The sequence below is a fragment of the Hypanus sabinus genome, chromosome 11 (genome assembly GCF_030144855.1).
Source record: "Hypanus sabinus isolate sHypSab1 chromosome 11, sHypSab1.hap1, whole genome shotgun sequence".
NCBI lineage: Eukaryota > Metazoa > Chordata > Chondrichthyes > Myliobatiformes > Dasyatidae > Hypanus > Hypanus sabinus.
Window position 1 is genome coordinate 21,035,104 of NC_082716.1, and position 21,660 is coordinate 21,056,763.

The window sequence follows — 21,660 nt, forward strand, 5'->3', positions numbered from 1 at the left end:
TTGGCTTTTTCCTCTCCTCTGCCGACAACCTATTTAAGTGCCGAGGGAAGTTTATTGTCATTTAACTACATACATGGATATAATGTATATAGAAATGAGGCAACGATTCTTTCAACCAGGGTGTAAAGCACAGTAGTACACATAACACACAATAACTTATGAAGCTAAGGATAAATTCTACAGATGAATCACACATAATAACACAACTGAAGTACATTAATAAATATTGTAAGGAACAGAGCAGATTAACCAGCGATACTTCAAATACAATGCAGCAGGGAGTTCAGAAGCCTAATGGCCTGGGGGAAGAAACTTTTTTTCTCATCCTGACCTTTCTTGTTTTTATGCATCGTGGTTTCCTGCCTGATGGTAGAAAGTCAAAGATGATGCTGGATCGATGGGTGGGATTCTTAATAATATTAAGGGCCCTGCTCCTGATAAATGTTTTTGATGAATGGTAAGGAGGCTGTTCTCACAGTTCATTCTAGGTACTTCTGGTTCGTTCCTCTGCCTGCTCCCCCAAGCAACCTTATATTCCAGTCTCTTACCACTCTGCGTGTAAAAAAAAAATTTTAAAAAATAAATTTTCTCCAAATTGCCTTTAAACTCCTTGGCCCCCCCCCCCCCCCCATCCAAGTTTGAAAGCATACCTTCTGCTGTGTGACATTTCCACCCAGGTGAAAAAAATTGTCTACCTTAGCTATACCTCTCATAATTGAAAAACCCTCCACCTGTTCTTCCCTCAGCCTCCAACATTTTAGGGAGAACAAGTTAGGTTTATCCAACCTTTTCCTACAGCTGATATTCTCTAATCCAGATAACATCCAGTAAATTCTTCTGCACCCTCCCAACAATCTCCACATCCTTCCAGGTGTCCTGGACTGTTGACAGTACTCCGGCAAGTGCAGTCTGACTGAAGTTTTTTTAATAGCTTCAGCATGATTTCCTATTCTTATACTCTACTCACCTACCAATGAAGAGAAGCATGCCATACTCATTACTTCACATTTGTCTAGACTGGGCTCTATCTGTCACTTCTCTGCCCAGATTCTCAACTAATCTATATCCCTCTGTATTCTTTGACAAGTTATATCCTTTGACAACCTTGCTCGTAATCCACAACTTCAGCAATTCTTGAGTCATCTGCAAACTTGCTAATCAAACTATCTATATTTTCATCCAAAGCCTTAATCTATTACAAGCAAAAAAAGGTCCCAGCACAAATACTCAATTGTTCATAGACTTTTAGTCAGGAAACAAAAACCTCTAGATCTCTCTGTCTTCCATGACCAAGCCAATTTCAAATCAGTTTACTAATTCATCATGTGCCTTAATCTTTTGCTGAGTCTACAGTGAGGGACCTTATTGAAGGTTTTCTAAAAGTTGATGCAGTCAACATCCACTGCCCTACCCTCATCCCTCCTGTTCATCACTTCTGCAAAAATCTCAGTCAAATTCACATTGCCATGCTGAATATTCTTAACGTCTGTGCTCAAAATGCAAGTAAATTTCTCTAAGAATCTTCTCCAATAACTTCTGCACTCTGGCCTATACAGTACTGTAATTCCCTGCTTTATCCCTGTTGCCCTTCTTAAACAAAGGAATGGACAGCAATCGCAAACATTGACTCAGTTTCTCTCATCATGAGTGCTGGTTCAACTATGGACTACACACTTTTCATTTTCTCCTTCGATTCTTCAGCATTTGTAATTGTTTTCTTTTAAAAACATTACCCTGTTAGTCACTTAAGAATGTCTTCCATTGTGCTCCTCCTTGTAAGAGAATTCCATCCTCTTCCTTTCATTCAATAGATCACTGTAGTGAAACTTCTTGATACATTTTGCATAAAATGGGGCCTGTAATTGTGGCATATGAGAAAGTTGAATTGATGTCTTAAAAATAAATTATTCAGTCTTATTGCTAAAAGTTTTAAAATGAAATTTCTACTGTCATTTGATCCAAGTATTTGAAAATTGTTTTTTGAGTCAATCAAAGGTATTTTGTTTCGATGTGTTAATTCATTGATATTTACTTTATCAGGATTTAACATGGCTATTTGAAAAATTTTGTTACTTAAAAGTCTCAATGTTTGTTTTTGTAGCATGGACAACTTATTCATGACAGTCATTGATGTTTTGTTACAAAAGGGCAAGTGGATGGATAATTCGGTAGCTTTGAGGAAGAAGTTGATGAAGATTGAGGAAAGTTTGCGAAGCCCAAGAATTGACTTAAACAGGTCAGACATTGAGTATCAACTATTGTTAAAACAGTTACCATGAAATCAAGAGGTATGGGTGGAAAAACAACTGTTTTTCACATGTGCCTTCATATGTGAGTGCATTTGTAAGGATAGGTTAATGGCATTCACCTCCAGCATGTAAGAGCATGAGTTTACTCGGAAAATTGATTACCACTGAACTCAGAAAGCATCTGTGGTAGACTTAAATTTGTGCAAGCAGTCTTGCTATCTTTCTGCATTAAATTCCATTCTAATACCATCATATTGAAGGACTGAGGTTCAAAGTCAATATAGACAATAGACAGTAGGTGCAGGAGTAGGCCATTCGGCTCTTCTAGCCAGCACCGCCATTCACTGTGATCATGGCTGATCATACACAATCAGTACCCCATTCCTGCCCTCTCCCCATATCCCTTGACCCCACTATCTATAAGAGCTCTATCTAACTCTCACTTAAATGCATCCAGAGACTTGGCCTCCACTGCCTTGTGGGGCAGAGCATTCCACATATCCACCACTCTCTGGGTGAAAAAGTTTTTCCGCATCTCTGTTCTAAATGGCCTACCCCTTATTCTTAAACTGTGGCCTCTAGTTCTGGACTCACCCATCAGCAGGAACATGCTTCCTGCCTCCAGTGTGTCCAATCCCTTAACAATCTTATATGTTTCAATCAGATCCCCTCTCATCCTTCTAAATTCCAGTGTATACAAGCCCAGTCGCTCCAATCTTTCAACAAATGACAGTCCCATTTCAAACATGATCTTGCTCTATGAATCTGAACTTGGCATCATCAGAAGATTTAATGTAAACATTAAACAATTAAAGATGAGCTTTTTGTCACATATATTAAATGTGCTGTTTGCGTTGAATTAAATCAAGGAGGGTTGTGCTTGGGGCAGCCCTCGTGTTGCCACATTTTCAGTGCCAACACAGCGTGCCCACAACTTACTAACACTAACCCTAACTGTATGTGCTGACAATCAGCATATAGGAGGGAGATTGTAAATCTGGCTGAGTGGTGTCACAGCAACAACCTCTTTTACTCAATGTCAGCAAGACCAAGGAGCTGATTATTAACTTCAGGAGAAGGAAACTGGAGGTCCTTATTGGGGGATCAGAGGTGGAGAGAGTCAGTGACTTTAAATTCCTTGGTGTTATCATTTCAGAGGACCTGTCCTGGGCCCAGCACGTAAGTGCAGTTATCAAGAAAGCATGTCAACATCTCTTCTTCTTAGGAGTGTGTGAAGATTTGGCATGAAATCTATAATTTTGACTAACTTCAATAGATGTGCTATGGAGAGTATATTGATTGGTTGCATCACAGCTTGATGTGGAAAATCTTGCAAAAAGTACTGGATGCGGCCCAGTCCATCATAGGGTAAGCCCTCCTCACCACTGAACACATGCATGGAGTGTTGCTGCAGGAAAGCAGCATCCATCATCAGGGGCACCCACCACCCAGGACATGCTTTCATCTCGCTGCTGCCATCAGGAAGAAGGTACAGGAGCCTCAGGGCTCACACCATCAGGTTCAGGAGCAGTTATTACCCCTCAAGCTCCTGAACCGGAGGAGACAACTTCACTCGTCTTTCCTTGCCCCATCACTGAAATTTTCCCACAACTTTCAAGGACTTTTCATTTCATGTTCCCGATAGTTGTTGCTGTTTGTTTGCTTGTTTGTTCATTTATATATCTTCCAGTTTGTATTTGCACAGTTGTCTTTTGCACCCTGATTGTTCACCCTGTTGGTGCAGTCTTTCATTGATTCTATTACAGTTGGATTTATTAAATATGTCCACAAGAAAAAGGATCTGTGGGTTGTATATGGTGACAAAAACATACTTTGACAATAGATTTACTCTAAACTTTGAATGTCTGGAATTTTGGGAGAAACCAACATGGTCATGGGAAGAAGCACAATCTCCTCCTAGACAGCAACTGGACTCGAACCCCAATTAGTGAATGTTTAATTCTTACAAGGAGTTTCACATTCTAGACTGTATTCTAATCTTCTTTTAGCCAAATATATTGAAGCTTAACATAATGGTATACAATTGCTGTGTGTAAGAGGCCTGTGAACTGAGCTGCATACCATATCCATACCATCATTAGTTTCTTCAACTGATGGAATGTCTAAATTTCTTTTTATACTTAGAAATCTTTATCAATAATTTAGATTATATTTTCTGTGAAGACTCTTTGCGTAATCCTTCGTACACTGTATAGATTCAGCACGGTATCAGGCTCTTCTGGCCCAATGAGCCTGCACTCTCCAATTACATTCATGTGACCAATTAACCGACTAACCCATTCAACTTTCTTCCACGACTACCACAACCTTGTCATTCGGTTTGGAGGTTTGTGTGTCTCAGTGACCCAGAGAACTATGTTGGCTGGAGTCAGGGCTTTATGCTTTGGCTCATGGTAGGGTCACCAATGCCAAACAGGTCAAAGGGTACTGGCCCAACAAAGAGTGGCCCACCAGTCCTCCAGGTTCAGAGCCAACAACCCTGACCGGTAAAACAAAATTGTTACAGAAGCAGCAATGAAGAATCCTTCTACATCTGTGTGTGATCGTATTCCTGAGTCTCCACACAGGATTTGCATGAAAACTGAGAGGAAGCTACTGATGTGCACCGCCAGAGATGGAGGACCTTTGTTACTGCCCTAAATGCCAGCGGTGGAAATGAGCACCTGCTGCTGCTGCCATGCAAGAAAAAATTTGTGAACCCTTTGCAATTACCTGGTTTTACCATAGACCATAAGATACAGGAGCAGAATTAGGCCATTTGGCCCATCAGGTCTGCTCTGCCATTCCATTATAGTTGATCTAATTTTCTTCTCAGCCCCAATCTTCTGCCTTCTCCCCATATCTCTTCATGCCCTGACCAATCAAGAATCTATCAACTTCTGTCTTAAATGCTTTGTACATAAAGACTTTGCCTCCTCAAGCTGCCTGTGGCAAAAAATTCCACAGGTTCACCACTCTCTGGCTAAAGAAATTCCTCTTCATCTCCATTCTAAAAAAAACCCCCTCTATTCTGAGGCTGTGCTGTCTGGTCTTACACACTCCCTCCACAGGAAACATGTTCTCCATATCCATTCTTTCAAGGCTTTTCACCATTCGATAGGTTTGAATAAGGTCACCCCCTCATTCTTCTGAATTCTAGTGAATACAGGCACAGAGCCATCAAATGCTCTTAATATGACAAGTCATTCAATCCTGAAAACATTTTTATGAACCTCCTTTGAACCCTCTCCAGTTTCAGCACATCCTGTCTAAGATAAGGGACCTAAAACCACTGAAGGCCTTACCAGTGCATTAATTACTCATAAAATGTGTTCATCTAGGTCACAGTAATAGACAAACACAATTTGCCTTAACTAATAACAGACAAATAATATTACTTTTCATGTATTTAAAATCTGAGGTAGTGTTCACTGGTTCAATGACCGTTTAGGATTCAGATGGCAGAGGGGTAAAAGCTGTTCCTGAATCACTGTGTGCGTGCCTTCAGACTTCTGTACCTGATGGTAACAATGAGAAAAGAGCATGCCTGCCCTGGCTGCCGGGGATCTGTAATAATGGATGCTGCCTTTCTGAGACACCACTCCTTGAAGACGTCCTGGGTTCTTTGTCGGCTAGTACCCAAGATGGAGTCGACTAAATTTACCATGCTCTTTCGGTCCTGTGCTCTAGCCCCCCCACACCAGACAGTGATATAGACTGTCAGAATGCTCTCCATAGTACATCTATAGAAGTTTTTGAGTGTTTTTATTGATATGCCAAATCTATTCCAACTCCTAATGAAGTATTGTCGCTGTCTTGCCTTCTTAATAACTGAATCGATATGTTTGGACCAGGTTAGGTCCTCCGAGATCTTGACACCCGAGAACTCGAAACTGCTCACTCTCTCCACTTCCGCTCCCTTTATGAGGATTGGTGTGTGTTCCTTCGTCTTACCTTTCCTGAAGTTCACAATCAGCTCTTTCGTCTTACTGACGTTGAGTGCAAGTTTATTGCTGTGACACCACGTCACTAGTTGGTATATTTTGCTCCTCTATGCTCTCTTGTCTCCATCTGAGATTCTTCCGACAATGGCTGTATCATCATGGGTATATAGAGAGTAGAGCAGTGGGCTAAGCACACACCCATGAGGTGCACCAGTGTTGACTGTCAGCGAGGAGGAGATGTTATCACCAATCTGGACAGATTATGGTCTTCTGGTTAGGAAGTCAAGATTAAATTGCAGAGGGAGGTACAGAAGCCCAGGTTCTATAACATATCAATCGGGATTGCAGTGTCCATTATTAAGGACTTGCAGCACCCAGGGCATGCCCTTTTCTCACTGTTACCATCAGGTAGGAGATACAGAAGCCTGAAGGCACACACTCAGCGATTCAGGAACAGCTTCTTCCCTCTGCCATCCGATTCCTAAATGGACATTGGAGCTTTTGACACTACCTCACTTTTTAAAAAATATACAGTATTTCTGTTTTTGGACTTTCTTTTAAATCTATTCAATATACATAATTGATTTTCTTGGTTAATATTGTTTTGTTTTATTTTATTATTTTCTCTCTGCTAGATTATGTATTGCATTGAACTGCTGCTGCTAAGTTAACAAATTTCACGTCACATGTCCGTGATAATAAACCTGATTCTGTTAAATGCTGAGGCTACAGTCGATGAACAACATCCTGACATAGGTGTATGTGTTGTCCAGATGGTCTAAGGCTGTGGAAAGAGCCATTGAGATTGCGTCTGCCGTTGACCTATTGTGGCCATAGGCAAATTGCAATGGATTAAGGTCCTTGCAGTGGGAGAAGTTCAGTCTAGTCATGACCATCCTCTCAAAGCATTTCATCACTGTAGATGTGAGTGCTGCTGGGTGATAGTCATTAAGGTAGCTCACATTATTCTTGGGCACTGGTGTAATTGTTGCCTTTTTGCAGCAAGTGGGAACTTCTACCCGTAGCAGTGAGAGGTTGAAAATGTCCTTGAATACTCTCACCAATTGGTTGGCATAAATTTTCAGAGCCTTACCAGTACTCCATCAGGGCTTTCCGCCTTGCAAGGGTTCACCCTCTTTAAAGACGGCCTAATATCAGCCTCTGAGACAGAGCTCACAGGGTCATCTGGTGCAGCAGGAATCTTAACAGCTTTAGTTATAGTCTCCCTTTCAAAGTGAGCATAGAAGGCATTGAGTTCATCTGGTAGTAAAGCATCACTGACATTCATATAATTGGATTTTACTTTGTAAGAAGTCATATCTTGCAAACCCTGCCAGAGTTGTCGTACTTCCGAGGTCACCTCCAACGTCATTTGAAATTGTCTCTTCGCTCTTGAAATAGCCCTCCGCAGGTCCTACATAGTTTTTTGGTATAGGCCGAGGTCACCAGACTTGAACGCCACAGATGTAGCCCTCAGCAAACAAAGTACCTTTTGGTTTGGGAATGCACAGCAAGTCTTTGTAGGCACTCACTCATCCACATAGGTTTTAATGAAGTCAATAACAATGGTAGCATACTCATCCAGAATCAAAAATGAATCCCTGATTATGGTCCAGACCACTGGTTCAAAGTAATACTGTAAGCACCCGTGTGCTTCCCTCTCCATAGCTTCTTGGTCCTCCCTACCAGTACTGCAATCTTCAGTCTCTGGCTGTGCTCAGGGAGTAGAAGTACAGCCAGGTGATCAGACTTCCCAAAGTGAGGGCGTGGAATAGCACGGTGGACTTTCTCAGTGGTTGTGTAACAATGGTCCAGTGTGTTGTTTCCTCTGGTATTGCAAGTGATCTGTTAATGGTAATTGTTTAGTGATGTTTTTTTCCCAGACTGGTCTGGTTAAAATCCCCCAAGACAATGGTGAAGGTGTTAGGGTATGCTGTTTTGTTAATGGTGATCCCATTGTTCAGATCATCTAAAGCAGGGGTCGGCAACCCGCGGCTCCGGAGCTGCATGCGTCTATTTCAGCTCTGTGCTGCGGCTCCCCGTGGTTTGTTAGTTTTTGAAATGTAATTCGGAATTTGAAGATTATGGTGATCATGTACAATCTAAAAACGTTGTGGAGACCCCATTTCCTGGCACATCCGAACCGGCTCACAATTAGCCACCGTTCTGGCTAAAGGAGATAGCCTGCGGGGGTTTGTGAGTACGTGTCTTTTGGAGCATCCGCGCCCACGGGGACGGGTTGAGGGAGGCTTTAAAGCAAGGCTGTTTAGTTCGAATAAAGTTACCTTTGACTGCAGTGTCTTTATTTTAGCGCTGCGTGTAGCACACCGCTACAACGTGTTTTTTATCGCTATTAATATACATCACCACTGCCAATGCCTGCCACCCGCCAGTGCGCGCTTTCTTTTAATTCTTCGATCCAAGGTAGGCCAACTATGGAGTAACCTTCAACCCAACGTCTTTTTTTCGGAGTTCAAAATGTTTTTGTTGCATGCAGAAATGTAATTTCGTTTTCTCTGCAGGAGTTCATCAATTTCATAAATGCAACACATTATAGTTTGTTTATACATAGCATAAAGGCAAAAAAACCCGTTGTATGCAGTGTTATTTCATTTTAAATGTCAAATGGGTTTTGTGGCTCCCAGTGTTTTCTTTTCTGTGGGAAATGGGTCCATATTGGCTCTTTCAGTGGTAAACGTTGCCGACCCCTGATCTAAAGCCTCATAGTCGTTGGCTACCAAAATGATTCGAAATTTCCCGTGGCAGGTAAAATGGATGGCAATTAACTGTGAAATATTCCAGGTCTGGTGAATAGAATTGAAACAGTACTAATATATTTGTGCACCAAGAAGAGTTGATCATGAGGCATACTCCTCCACCTCTACCAACAATAACCTCCACCAAACATTTCCTATAGCCGCTAATCAGACTTGCACATGGCGAGGAGGAAGTTCTCCATACAAAACTGTTTCAGTACATCAATATTTCTGGGATACCTTACGTGAACAGCCCTCTTCAGGTCATGTCACAACATCTCAGTTGGGTTAAGGTCTGAACTCAGCCATTCCAAACACGAATGTTATTCTTTTTAAATCATTCTTTTGTTGATTTACTCTTGAGTTTTGGATCATTGTCCTGTTGCATTATCCAACGTCTATTAAGCTTCAGGAGATTGCCCTGACACTCTTCTGTAAAATGTCTTGATACAATTTTGAATTAATTGTTCTCTCAATGATTGCAAGCTATTCAGACCCTGAGGCAGCAAAGCAGCCCAAACCATGATGCTCCTTCCACCATGTTTCACAGTTGGGATGAGGTTTTGATGTTGGTGTGCATTTCTACCACAAAGTTCAACTTTTGTTTCATCTTCTCACAGAACATTTTCCCAGACGTTTTGTGGAATATCCAGATGGTCTTTACAGACTTGAAATGTGCAGTTTTTTTTTGAGAGCAATGGTTTCCTCTGTGGTGTATTCTATGAACAGCATTCTTGTTTTTCTTATAGTTGACACATGAACAGAAACTTCAGCAAGTTCTAGAGATTTCTGCAGGCCTTTGCTCTTACCTTTGGGTTCTTTTTCCCCTCCTTCAACATTACACGTTGTTCTCTTCATGTGATCTTTGCAGAACACCCATTCCTAGGGAGCGTAGCAACAGTACCGGATTTCCTCCTCTTACTTTGGACTGATGAAGACTCAGGTCTTTAGAAATGCTTTTGTAGTGTTTTTGAGCTGCATGCATCTCTACAATTCTTCTAAGCCCTGCTGAAGGTTGTTTTAATCGAGGCATGGTGTACATAAACGGATCTTTCTTGACAAGGGAGGGCTCTGTCAGTAACCTGACTTTATGTGTCTTTTTTATAGGATGGAGCAACTTTACATAGAAACATGGAAAATAGGTGCAGGAGTAGGCCATTCGGCCCTTTGAGCCTGCACCGCCATTCAGTATGATCATGGCTGATCATCCAACTCAGAACCCTGTACCTGCTTTCTCTCCATACCCCCTGATCCCTTTAGCCACAAGGGCCATATCTAATTTCCTCTTAAATATAGCCAATGAACCGGCCTCAACTGTGGCGGAGAATTCCACAGATTCACCACTCTCTGTGTGAAGAAGTTTTTCCTCATCTCAGTCCTAAAAGGCTTCCCCTTTATCCTTAAACTGTGACCCCTCGTTCTGGACTTCCCCAAAATTGGAAACAGTCTTCTTGCATCTAGCCTGTCCAATCCCTTTAGAATTTTATACAACCCACACCTTCAATCTCATCTCATTGATTGGGATATCTGACTCCTCCAAATGGCTTTTGTAGAAGACCTTACCCCAAGGTTCACATACATTTTTGAACCTGGACTGTGATTGCTTAAATGGTATACTGTACTCAGTATTGACAAGAAATACATTTGTTTGTGTGTTATTAGTTTAGGCAGATTGTGTTTGTCTGTTACTGTGACTTAGCTGAAGATCAGACCACACTTACACATAGAAACATAGAAAACCTGCAGCACAATACAGGCCCTTTGGCCCACTAAGCTGTTCCGAACATGTCCCTACCTTAGAACTACCTAGGCATTGCCCATAGCCCTCTATTTTTCTAAGCTCCATGTAGCATCCAGGAGTCTGTTAAAAGACCCGATCGTTTCCACCTCCACCATCACTGCTGGCAGCCCATTCCACACACTCACCACTCTCTGTGTAAAAACAAAAACAACTTACCCTTGACATCTCCTCTATACCTACTTCCAAGCACCTTAAAACTGTGCCCTTTCATGCTAGCCATTTCAGCCCTGGGCAAAAGCCTCTGACTATCCACACGATCAATGCCTCTCAATATCTTGTACACCTTTCATCCTCCATCGCTCCAAGGAGAAAAGGCCGAGTTCACTCAACCTGTTCTCATAAGGCATGCTCCCCAATCCAGGCAACATACTTGAAAATCTCCTCTGCATCCTTTCTATGGTTTGCACGTCCTTCCTGTAGTGAGGCGACCAGAACTGAGCACAGTACTCCAAGTTGGGGTTGACCAGGGTCCTATATAGCTGCAACATTACCTCTCGGCTCTTAATTTCAATCCCACGGTTGATGAAGCCCAATGCCCCATATGCCTTCTTAATCACAGAGTCTATTTGCGTAACAGCTTTGAATGTCCTATGGACTGTAACCCCAAGATCCCTCTGATCCTCCACACTGCCAAGAGTCTTACAATTAATACTATATTCTGCCATCATATTTGACCTACCAAAATGAACCACCTCACTTATCTGGGTTGAACATCATCTGCCACTTCTCAGCCCAGTTTTGCACCCTATCAGTGCCACATTGTAACCTCTGACAGCCCTCTATACACTATCCACAACACCCCCCCCCCCCATCAACCTCTGTGTCAAATTTACTAACCCATCCCTCCACTTCCTCATCCAGGTCACTTATAAAAATCACAAAGAATAGGGGTCCCAGAACAGATCCCTGAGGCACACCACTGGTCACCGGCCTCCATGCAAAATATGATCCGTCTATAACCACTCTTTGCCTTCTGTGGGCAAGCCAGTTCTGGATCCACAAAGCAATGTATCCTTGGATCCCATACCTCCTTACTTTCTCAATAAGCCTTGTATGGGGTACCTTATCAAATGCCTTACTAAAATCCACAAAAACTACATCTACGGCTCTACCTTGTCTAGTCACAGTCTCAAAAAATTCAGTCAGGCACATAAGGCATTATCTGCCTTATGCAAGCCATGCTGTCTATTCCTAATCATATTATGCCTCTCCAGATGTTCACAAATCCTGCCTCTCAGGATCTTCTCCATCAACTTACCATCCACTGTAGTAAGACTCACTGGCCTATAATTTCCTGGGCTATCCCTACTCCTTTTCTTGAATTAGGGAACAACATCCGCAACCCTTCAATCCTCCGGAACCTCTCCCACCCTTATTGATGATGCAAAGATCATTGCCAAAGGCTCAGCAATTTCCTCCCTCGCCTCCCACAGTAGCCTGAGATACATCCCATCTGGTCCCGGTGACTTATCCAACTTGATGCTTTCCAAAAGCTCCAGCACATCCTCTTAATATCTACATGCTCTAGCTTTTCAGTCTGCTGCAAGTCATCCCAACAACTGCCAAGATCCTTTTCCATAGTGAATACTGAAATAAAGTATTCATTAAGTACCTCTGCTATCTCCTTTGGTTCCATTCACTCTTTCCCACTGTCACACTTGATAAGTCCTATTCTTTCACATCTTATCCTCTTGCTCTTCACATGCTTGTAGAATGCCTTGGGATTTTCCTTTGTTCTGCCTGCTAAGGCCTTCTCATGGCCCCTTCTGGCTCTCCTAATTTCATTCTTAAGCTCCTTTCTGCTAGCCTTATAATATTCTATATGTCTATCATTACCTAATTTTTGAACCTTTTGTAAGCTCTTGACTAGATTTACAACAGCCTTTGTACACCACAGTTCCTGTACCCTACCATGAGTAATTAATGCTGAAAATCAGGTAATTGCAAAGGGTTCACAAACTTTTTCTTGCAACTGTATATCTTTAGAATGTGGGAGGAAGCTGGAGCACTTGGAGGAAACCCATGTAGTCACAGGGAACGTGTACAAACTGCTTACAGACAGCAGCAGGAATTGAACTCAGGTTCCTGGCACTGTAATATAATTATGCTAACTGCTATGCTACCGCACTACCCCAAACCTTGGTGTATCTAATCTAGAATTCTGTTGCTGGCAGTCTGTTACTCAGTCATTTCTTCTATACTTGATTAGTTCCTGATCCTCTGTCATCAGGATTCCTAAGCCCAGCTTTAAGTTGCCTTGAGGCAAGACATAACAATTACTGTAGGTTACAAAAGATCTGCTTATTATTCTTGGTTTGGATTCACCCTAACCTTTGTGTTGAGTCACCTTTGAGTGATTTGATTTTTCTGATTAGCAACATCAAAGGAGACATGAAAATAACTTGTAAAATATTAAGATAAAAATATACATGTACTGCACGTTTTAGGTTTAACCTAAGAGAAAGGTATTCTAATTTCAAACTCAAGTGTACAAATAAACTTAGGAAAGTATTTTTATTTTTTTTCCTCAGTTCCTGGTTAAACAACCAATCTGATGACTCTCCACAGCAAGATCATGTACCACCTTTAACAATGGAAGATCTCTTTCAGTCCAGTCCTATAGTTCCTCAAATCACCAACCGTCACCTGTCAACTGCTGAGAGAGTGCTTCCTCAAAAAAATGTTTTTAGTAACATTAATCCATCCAGCAGTTTTGGAGGCAGGGTAAGCTTTTAAGGTGCTTATTGTACTGTGTTTGTTGTTCTGAATCATCTTTATTTGGCAGTGCCACTTGTCAGTTTGCTGTCAATCTGTATGGGCATGGTAGTTTCACTAGGTGGTTTGCATCTTATTGGAAGCAGTTTAAGTACCCGGGAAAACCCTTCCTCCTTAATTGCTTTATCCAGTTTCCTGATGGCCTTGACGGAGAGGTTTACTACTGGGTTACACAAACAAGAAATTTGAAAGTCTATCCTGAGTCTGGACTGATTTATAAAATCATAAATCTGTTACCGCAGAGAAGTCCATTAAGTTATACTCTTAGGTACAATGAATAATTAAAAAGTTTAAAATTTTGCACAAAGATACAAAGAGATATGGAAAAGAAAAGTTTTTTTAAATATGAAAAGTGGTTAGTACCTGGAATTCTCTACCTACGAGGATGATGGATTCAGCATCAGTCAGAATAAAGGTCTAGTCATTTAGAACTAAGGTGAGAAGGAATTTCTTTGTCACAGTAGTTCTATGAGGGGTGATTAATAAGCTTGTGGCCTAAGGTAGAAGGTGTCAATTTTAGAAAACCTAGCACATTTATTTTTCAGCATAGTCCCCTCCTACAGAAGGAGTTGAGTTAATAACTTCAAACTTTCTGCATAATCAGTCAAAGAGTTGAATTGTATGTGCATGTGACGAGAGCTGTATAACTCATCTCCTTCTACCTTAGGCCACAAACATATCAATCACCCCTGCTGTGGACCACTTCTGGAGGTCCAAGACGCTAGCTTCTACAAAGAAGATATCTGTATGCTCCATGACAGTTGGACTAAGTGTGTAAATGTAGGAGGGGACTACGTTGAAAAATAAATGTGCTAGGTTTTCTAAAACTGACTCCTTCTACCTTGGGCCATGAACTTTTCAATCACCCTTCGTAAATGACTGGTCATAAGAAGTAGGAGCAGGAGTAGGCCATCCAGCCTATCGAGCCTGCCCCACCATTCAATAAGATCATGGCTGATCTGTCCGTAAACTCAGCTCCATCTATCTGCCTTTTCCCCATAACCCATAAATCCCTTACTATGTAAAAACCTATCTAACTGTATCTTAAATATATTTAGTGAAGAAGCCTCAACTGCTTCCCTGGGCAGAGAATTCCACAGATTCACCACTCTCTGGGAAAAACAGTTTCTCCTCATCTCCGTCCTAAATCTTCTCCCCTGAATCTTGAGGTAATGTCCCCTAGTTCTAGTCTCCCCTACCAATGGAAACAAATTTCCTACTTCTATCTTAACTATCCCTTTCAAAATTTTGTATATTTCTGTAAGATCCCTTCTCATTCTTCTGAATTCCAGAGAGTATAGTCCCAGGTGACTCAATCTCTCCTCATAGGTCAACCCCTTCATCCCTGGAATCAACCTGGTGAACCTCCTCTGGACTGCCTCCAAAGCCTGTTTATCCTTCCTCAAGTATGGAGACTAGAACTGCACATAGTACTCCAGGTGCAGCCTCACCAGTACCCTGTATAGTTGCAGCTTGACTTCCCTGCTCTTAAATTCAATCCCTCTAGCAATGAAGGCCAACATTGTATTTGCCTTCTTAATAACCTGTTGTATCTGCAAGCCAACTTATTGCGATTCATGAACAAGCACTCCCTTTGCACAACAGCATGCTGCAGTCTTTCACCATTTAGCCTGGTCCTTTATCCTGACTGATTCTGTTGAAAGGTCTTGGCCTGAAATGTTGTTTATACTTTTCCATAGATGCTGCCTGAACTGCTGAGTTCCTCCAACATTTTGTGTGTTGCTTTGGATTTCTATCATCTGTAGAATCTCTTGTGTTTAGGAATTTCTTTAACCTGATGAGTGTATATATATTTTGGAATCCTCTTCAAAGGCTTAGGTCAATATATTTTTTAATATTATGGGAATTGAGGGTTACAGTGATTAGGTAGAGGCACAAAACAGGGCGGATCTGAGACTTTGCTCTGTCATTCATATAACTGAAACAAACTTAAGGCTCTGTTTCACGTATATTAGTTGGAAGTCTGTTGGCCTATTGAGCCCACTGTGGCTTTTTGCAAAAACAGTTCCCCCCATAACTTGATTCCTTTCATGTAGCACTGCAGTATTTTTCTTCAACTATTTATCCAATTCCATTGAAACCCAAGATTGAAGCTATTGTTCCATTATCATTTTTGGCAGCAAATTCCAAAAATTCTGCAGTGAATTTTCCATTCACTGTGTAAGTGAACTTCTCCTGTCAGCAACCTTAGATTCTTTTGGCAATCACCTTGAATCTGATCTGTGGTTTTTGGTTTATGTCAATGGAAATTCTTTCTCTTTCTCAGATTAGTTTAGCACCTTCAAGCAACACACACAAAATGCTGGAGGAACTCAGCAGGCCAGGCAGCATCTATGCAAAAGAGTACAGTGGATGTTTCAGGCCGAGACCCTTCATCAGGACTGGAGGGAAAAAAGGATGAGGAGTCAGAACGTGCAGGGAGGGGAGGGAGAAACACAAGGTGATAGATGACACCGGTAGTGGGGAGAGGTGAAGTAAAGAGCTGGGAAGTTGATTGGTGAAAGAGATACAGGGCTGGAGAAGGAGGTATCTGATGGGAGTGGACAGAAGGCCATGGAAGAAAGAAAAAGGGGGAGGAGCACCTGATGGAGGCAATGGGCAGGTAAGGAGATGAGGTGAGAAGGGGGAATCAAGAAGTGGGGGGAACCATTACCAGAAGTTCAAGAAATCGATGTTCATGCCATCAGGTTGGAGGCTACCCAAATGGTATATAAGGTGTTGCTCCTCCAACCTGAATGTGGCCTCATCGCGACAGTAGAGGAGGCCATGGATGGACATGTGGGAATGGAAAGTGGAAAGCTTCGCTGAGCACCTGTGTTCTGTCTGCCAGAAAAAGTGGGGTCTCCCAGTGGCCACCTATTTTAATTCCACTTCCTGTTTTGATGTGTCAATCCATAGCTGCCTCTATTGTTGCAATGTGGCCACGATCAGGTTGGAGGAGCAACACTGTGTATTCCATTTGGGTAGCCTCCAACCTGATGGCATGAACATCAATTTCTCAAACTTCTGCTAATAGCTCCCCTCCCCCTACCTTCACCATTCCCCATCTCATTTTCCCTCTCTCACCTCATCTCCTTGCCTGTCTGTTGCCTCCCTCTGGTGCTCCTCCCCCTTTTTCTTTCTTCCATGGCCTTCTGACCTCTCCTGTTATGTTCTCCTTTTTCCAGCCGTATATCTCTTTCACCAATCAACTTCCCAGTTCTTTACTTCACCTCTCCCCCTCCGGATTTCATCTATCACTTTGTGTTTCTCCTTCCTCTACTCTCACCTAACTCTACTCTTCATCTTTTTTTCTCCAGTCCTGCTGAATGCTCTCGGCCTGAAAAGTGGACTGTACTCTTTTCCGTATATGCTGCCTGGCCTAATGAGTTCCTCCAGCATTTTGTGTGTGTTTCCTCTTTCCTTTCAGTTAGTCCTGACGAAAGGTCTGGGCCCGAAACATCAACAGTGCTTCTTCCTATAGATGCTGCCTGGCCTGCTGCGTTCCACCAGCATTTTGTGTGTGTTGATTTCCAGCACCTATATCTTGTCTGAAGAATGAATACTAAATATTTGATGTGAAATAATCCTTCAGTGTCACTAAACTTTTTCTTTCATTCAGAGCAGAAATTTTGAGTTAATAAGCAAACAAATACAAACATGATCATAAATGAATTCCTATTTTATAGATCTCTTAAATGTACTTCATCATTGAATAGTGCTGTTTAGTTGTAGGCAACATGTAACAAGTTGGTTGAGGAATAGATAGCCTATCGTCTATGGAAAGGAAGTGCCTTCAGGAAGGAATTGTTTAAAAGTTCTATCATAACTTCCATACTTTTAGACATCTCATTTGTCGGCTACATCTGGTGTGGAGCAGGAAAATGAACAATTATGGAAAAAGCTCAGTGCCCTACGCGAGGACAATGTTCGTTTGGTCTCCCAGAATCACAGTTTGGTGCGGGAAATTGAAAGTATACAAATAGAGCTGACTGAATCAAAAGTTAAAGTGAGTATTTTAAATATATGTGTTAATTACATAACATAGAATCATAGAAAATTTAGACTTTGAAAACCAATTTGAAATGGAGCTCCTCAGTCCAATCCCACTTTCCAGCAGAACACTGTTGGGACACAATATCAATCTTCTGAAAAGTAATCACATTGAAAGTGTCTAGCTGAGAATGTATCCCTGGCCATGTCCTTAGATCATGTGCAGATCAGCTGGTGGGGGAATTAGCGGGCATTTTTAATCTTTGTGGTTTCCCATTATCATTTAGTACCTAAGAGAAACAAGGTAACATGTCTTAATGACTACTATACAATAGCTCTGACATTTACCATCATAAAGTGCTTCAAATGGCAGGTCATGGTATGCATTACAAGTACCCGGGGATACGAATTAACAATAAACTGGACTGGTCAAAGACCACTGAGGCTGTCTACAAGTAGGATCAGAGCAGTCTCTACTTCCTGAGGAGACTTAGGTCCTTTAACATCTGCTGGACGATGCTGAGGATGTTCTACGAGTCTGTGGTGGCCAGTGCTATCTTGTTTGCTGTTGTGTGCTGGGGCAGCAGGCTAAGGGTAGCAGACACCAACAGAATCAACAAACTCATTCGTAAGGCCAGTGATGTTGTGGGGGTGGAACTGAACTCTCTGACGGTGGTGTCTGAAAAGAGGATGCTGTCCAAGTTGCATGCCATCTTGGACAATGTCTCCCATCCACTCCATAATGTACTGGTTAGGCACAGGAGTACATTCAGCCAGAGACTCATTCCACCGAGATGCAACACTGAGTGTCAAAGGAAGTCATTCCTGCCTGTGGCCATTAAAGTTTACAACTCCTCCCTAGGAGTGTCAGACACTCTGAGCCAATAAGCTGGTCCTGGACTTATTTCCACTTGGCATAATTTACTTATTATCATTTAATTATTTCTGGTTTTATTTTGCTATATTTCTACTCTATTCTTGGTTGGTGCAACTGTAACAAAACCCAATTTCCCTCGGGTTCAATAAAGGATGTCTGTCTTTCTGTCATTTACTCCAGTCTCCCAGACAGCCTTGACCCACTGCAGTTTGCCCACTGCCGAAACAGGACTAGTGTGGATGCATTTCCCTGGCCCTACAGTCATCTTTGGATCATGCAGGCAGTAAAGGCATTTATGTTAGACTAGAGTTTTTCAAGTGCAGCTCTGCCTTCGATACTATAATTCCATGCAAACCTATCCCCAAATTCCTAAACTTTGGACTCAGCACTTCAGTTTTCAACTGGATCCCTGACTTACTGATCAAAAGACTGCAGTTAGTAAGTATAGGCAGCAATACCACTGCCATAATACAAAACACCAGGCTCAAGAATGGCTTCTGTCCCATTATCATAAGACTAATGAATGGTTCCTTAGTAATATTAAGATGGACTCTTGACTTCACAATCTATGTTATTATGACCTTGCATCTTACCACCCACCTCCACTGCACTTACCTCTTAAGACTGTAACACATTATTCTGTATTTTGTTATTGTTTTGCCTTGTAGTTACTTCAATGCACTGTTGTAATGAACAGTATGCAAGACAAGTTTTTGAACTGTACCTCAGTATATGTGACAGTAATAAACCAGTTTACCAAATTTACCAGAAATGTTCACATTTGGTTCAAATTATTAAATTAGCAGATTCCCATCGCATTTTGATCAGATTAGGAAATTGATTTGAGAAACTGTTGAGGTGGGAGGGGAGAGGCGTAGATATGTTTAAGAGCAATGATTGAAGTGTTTTAATCAGTGTCAAATATTACCCTGAAAATTTGTGTTTGTTTTACTTTCAGGTTTCTAATCTTGGGCCATCTATTAAGGAAAAGACACAACGTATTTCTCAGTTAAATGGAGATATCCTAGATTTAGAGGCAATAATAGAGTCTCAACAGGAAGCTCTCAGGTAAAAGAAAGTAGTAATACAGTTTTTGTCAGGTATTACAAATTATGGGTCTACCTTGGATATTCTGTTGGATGTAGCAGTGTGAAAGGTTGTTGATGCCAGGAGTATAATCAAACTATCCTGTAACACTCTAGAAGTACCTGTCTTGCTAAAGATGTATGATCTTTCAAATGAGAAATTAGAGAAAGCCCGTTCACTTATTTGTGCAAATATAAAATTGCCCTAATTTAAAATAGGACATGTTCTTATATACTGGTCTCAGTTCTTACCAGTACAACAGCAGATGAACTGCTCGTTCATAACACTCACAAATTGAGATGTTGCAAGTTTACTCTTCAACAAAGCTAAGTAATTTAATCCCAAATATATAGTTAATAGTGATTATTAAACCAACCTAACTTGTTTGAAAGATCCAGAATTTGCGTTCTTTATTGGTGTCATTTATTGTTAGCCTATAATGTTAAATTTTATCTCATTTCAACATTTTATAACCTAGCAGTGAAATTGGCAAATTATAGTTGCATAAAAGAGCATAACGTTTAGAGGTACAATACTGTACATAACTCTTAGGCACATAGGTATAGCTAGGGTGTCTCAGACCTTTGCACAGTACTGTAGTAATTTTATCCATTGCACTGTACTGCTGCCGCAAAAAGAACAAATTTCATGACGTTTGTGAGTAATGATAAGCTGGATTCTGATATGGATCTCTATTGTGGACTGGGAATGGGAAGGGGGCAGAGAGAGGGGTTTCATGGTTGGGAAAAGGAGAGGAGTGAGGGGAGGGGGTGGGAAACACTAGTTAGACATTCTGTAATGATCAATTGTTTGGAATCAGATGACCTTGCCTGGTGTCTCAGGCTGGGTGTCTGCCCCCACATTACACCCTGCCCTTGGCACTCCTTTGCTGCCACCTGTCCCACATGGTTCTCGCGGCACTCCACCTTCACTATTCCCAACATCCTTTACTCCCGCCAGATATACAGTCTTGGGCACCCTAGCTATGTATATATATCTATATAGATAAGGAGATGAGTTATTAACTTCAAACTTTCTGCATAATCACTCAGAGTTGAACTGCATGTGCATGTAACGAGAGCTATATAACTCATCTCCTTCTACCTTAGGCCATGAACTTGTCAATCACCCCCTGCTGTGGACCACTTCTGGAGGTCCAAGACGCCGACTTCTACAAAGAAGGGATCCGTATGCTCCACGACCGCTGGACTAATTGTGTAAATGTAGGAGGGGACTATGTTGAAAAATAAATGTGCTAGGTTTTCTAAAATTGACTCCTTCTACCCAAGGCCACAAACTTATCAATCACCCCTCGTATATAATGTGCCTAAGACTTTTGCACAATACTGTAGAGTAACATTTGTTTCCTTTACCAATATGAGTTCTTTTTTCTTAAATAAGAGTTATTGAAAACAAGTTGGAAGAGAGTCAAAGGAAGGTAGCTGAGAAAGACAAGCTGCTGGAAGAACTGTCAGAAGAATGCAAAAGGATAAAGGAAGAGCTTTATGAACAAAGTAGAAGAGGAAGAAGGTAGAGTTTAAAAGTGGAATATATTTTGGTCAGAAAATATTTTGTTAAGGATGCTTTACATACAGTAAATGCAAGATATTGAGCCAGACAACAAATTTTGAGGAAGTCAATGTGTTCCAAAATATTTCCAAGGCTGTTCATTAAAACTCAGCAGTGCAGAAGATGTTTTGCACTTCAAAATTTGTGTTGGTATAATATAGAATTTAAGATAAAATTTTAAAATTTTGTGGAATCAGTGCTCAAAAAGAATTCTTACAGAGGGAAGGTTAGATAACTAAGAATTGTGTCTACAGATGCTTCAAATAATTTTTGATATATTAGTTATTATTGTGATATAGCGTGGAATAGGCCCTTCTGGTCTTTCAAGTTGTACTGCCTAGCAACCCCCCAGTTTAACCCTAGCCTAGTCATGGGACAATTTGCAATGACTAATTAACCTACCAACGGGCAAACTTCTTAGAGGCAACATCAGGAAATGAACCTGGAATGCTGGTACTAAAAAGCATTGTGCTACCCCCTACACTACCTCGCTCGCTGGGTTTTGATGAACACCAGGAAGGTTATGGAAGCAATCCAGATTTTTGAACTCTGAAAAGGTTTTAATTAGGAAAGGCCAAGTCCTGCTATAAGGAACTACATCTCAGTGAAT

At 41.4% G+C, this 21,660-nt stretch overlaps 1 protein-coding gene across 7 annotated transcripts in view; it reads left to right on the forward strand.

The window, feature by feature from the left end:
* ccdc18 (coiled-coil domain containing 18) overlaps positions 1-21,660 on the forward strand; it is a 124,454-nt gene that overhangs the window by 5,253 nt on the left and 97,541 nt on the right. For 3 of the 7 annotated variants that reach the window (XM_059983902.1, XM_059983905.1, XM_059983908.1), the window contains exons 3-7: positions 2,102-2,236; positions 13,282-13,474; positions 17,370-17,534; positions 19,354-19,463; positions 20,883-21,011. In XM_059983902.1, the coding sequence (XP_059839885.1) occupies positions 2,103-2,236; positions 13,282-13,474; positions 17,370-17,534; positions 19,354-19,463; positions 20,883-21,011 (731 nt within the window). In that variant the 5' untranslated portion in view covers position 2,102. Of the gene's footprint in view, positions 1-2,101; positions 2,237-13,281; positions 13,475-17,369; positions 17,535-19,353; positions 19,464-20,590; positions 21,012-21,660 lie in introns of those variants that run through there. The other 4 variants (XM_059983903.1, XM_059983904.1, XM_059983906.1 and 1 more) reach the window with 3 other exon arrangements.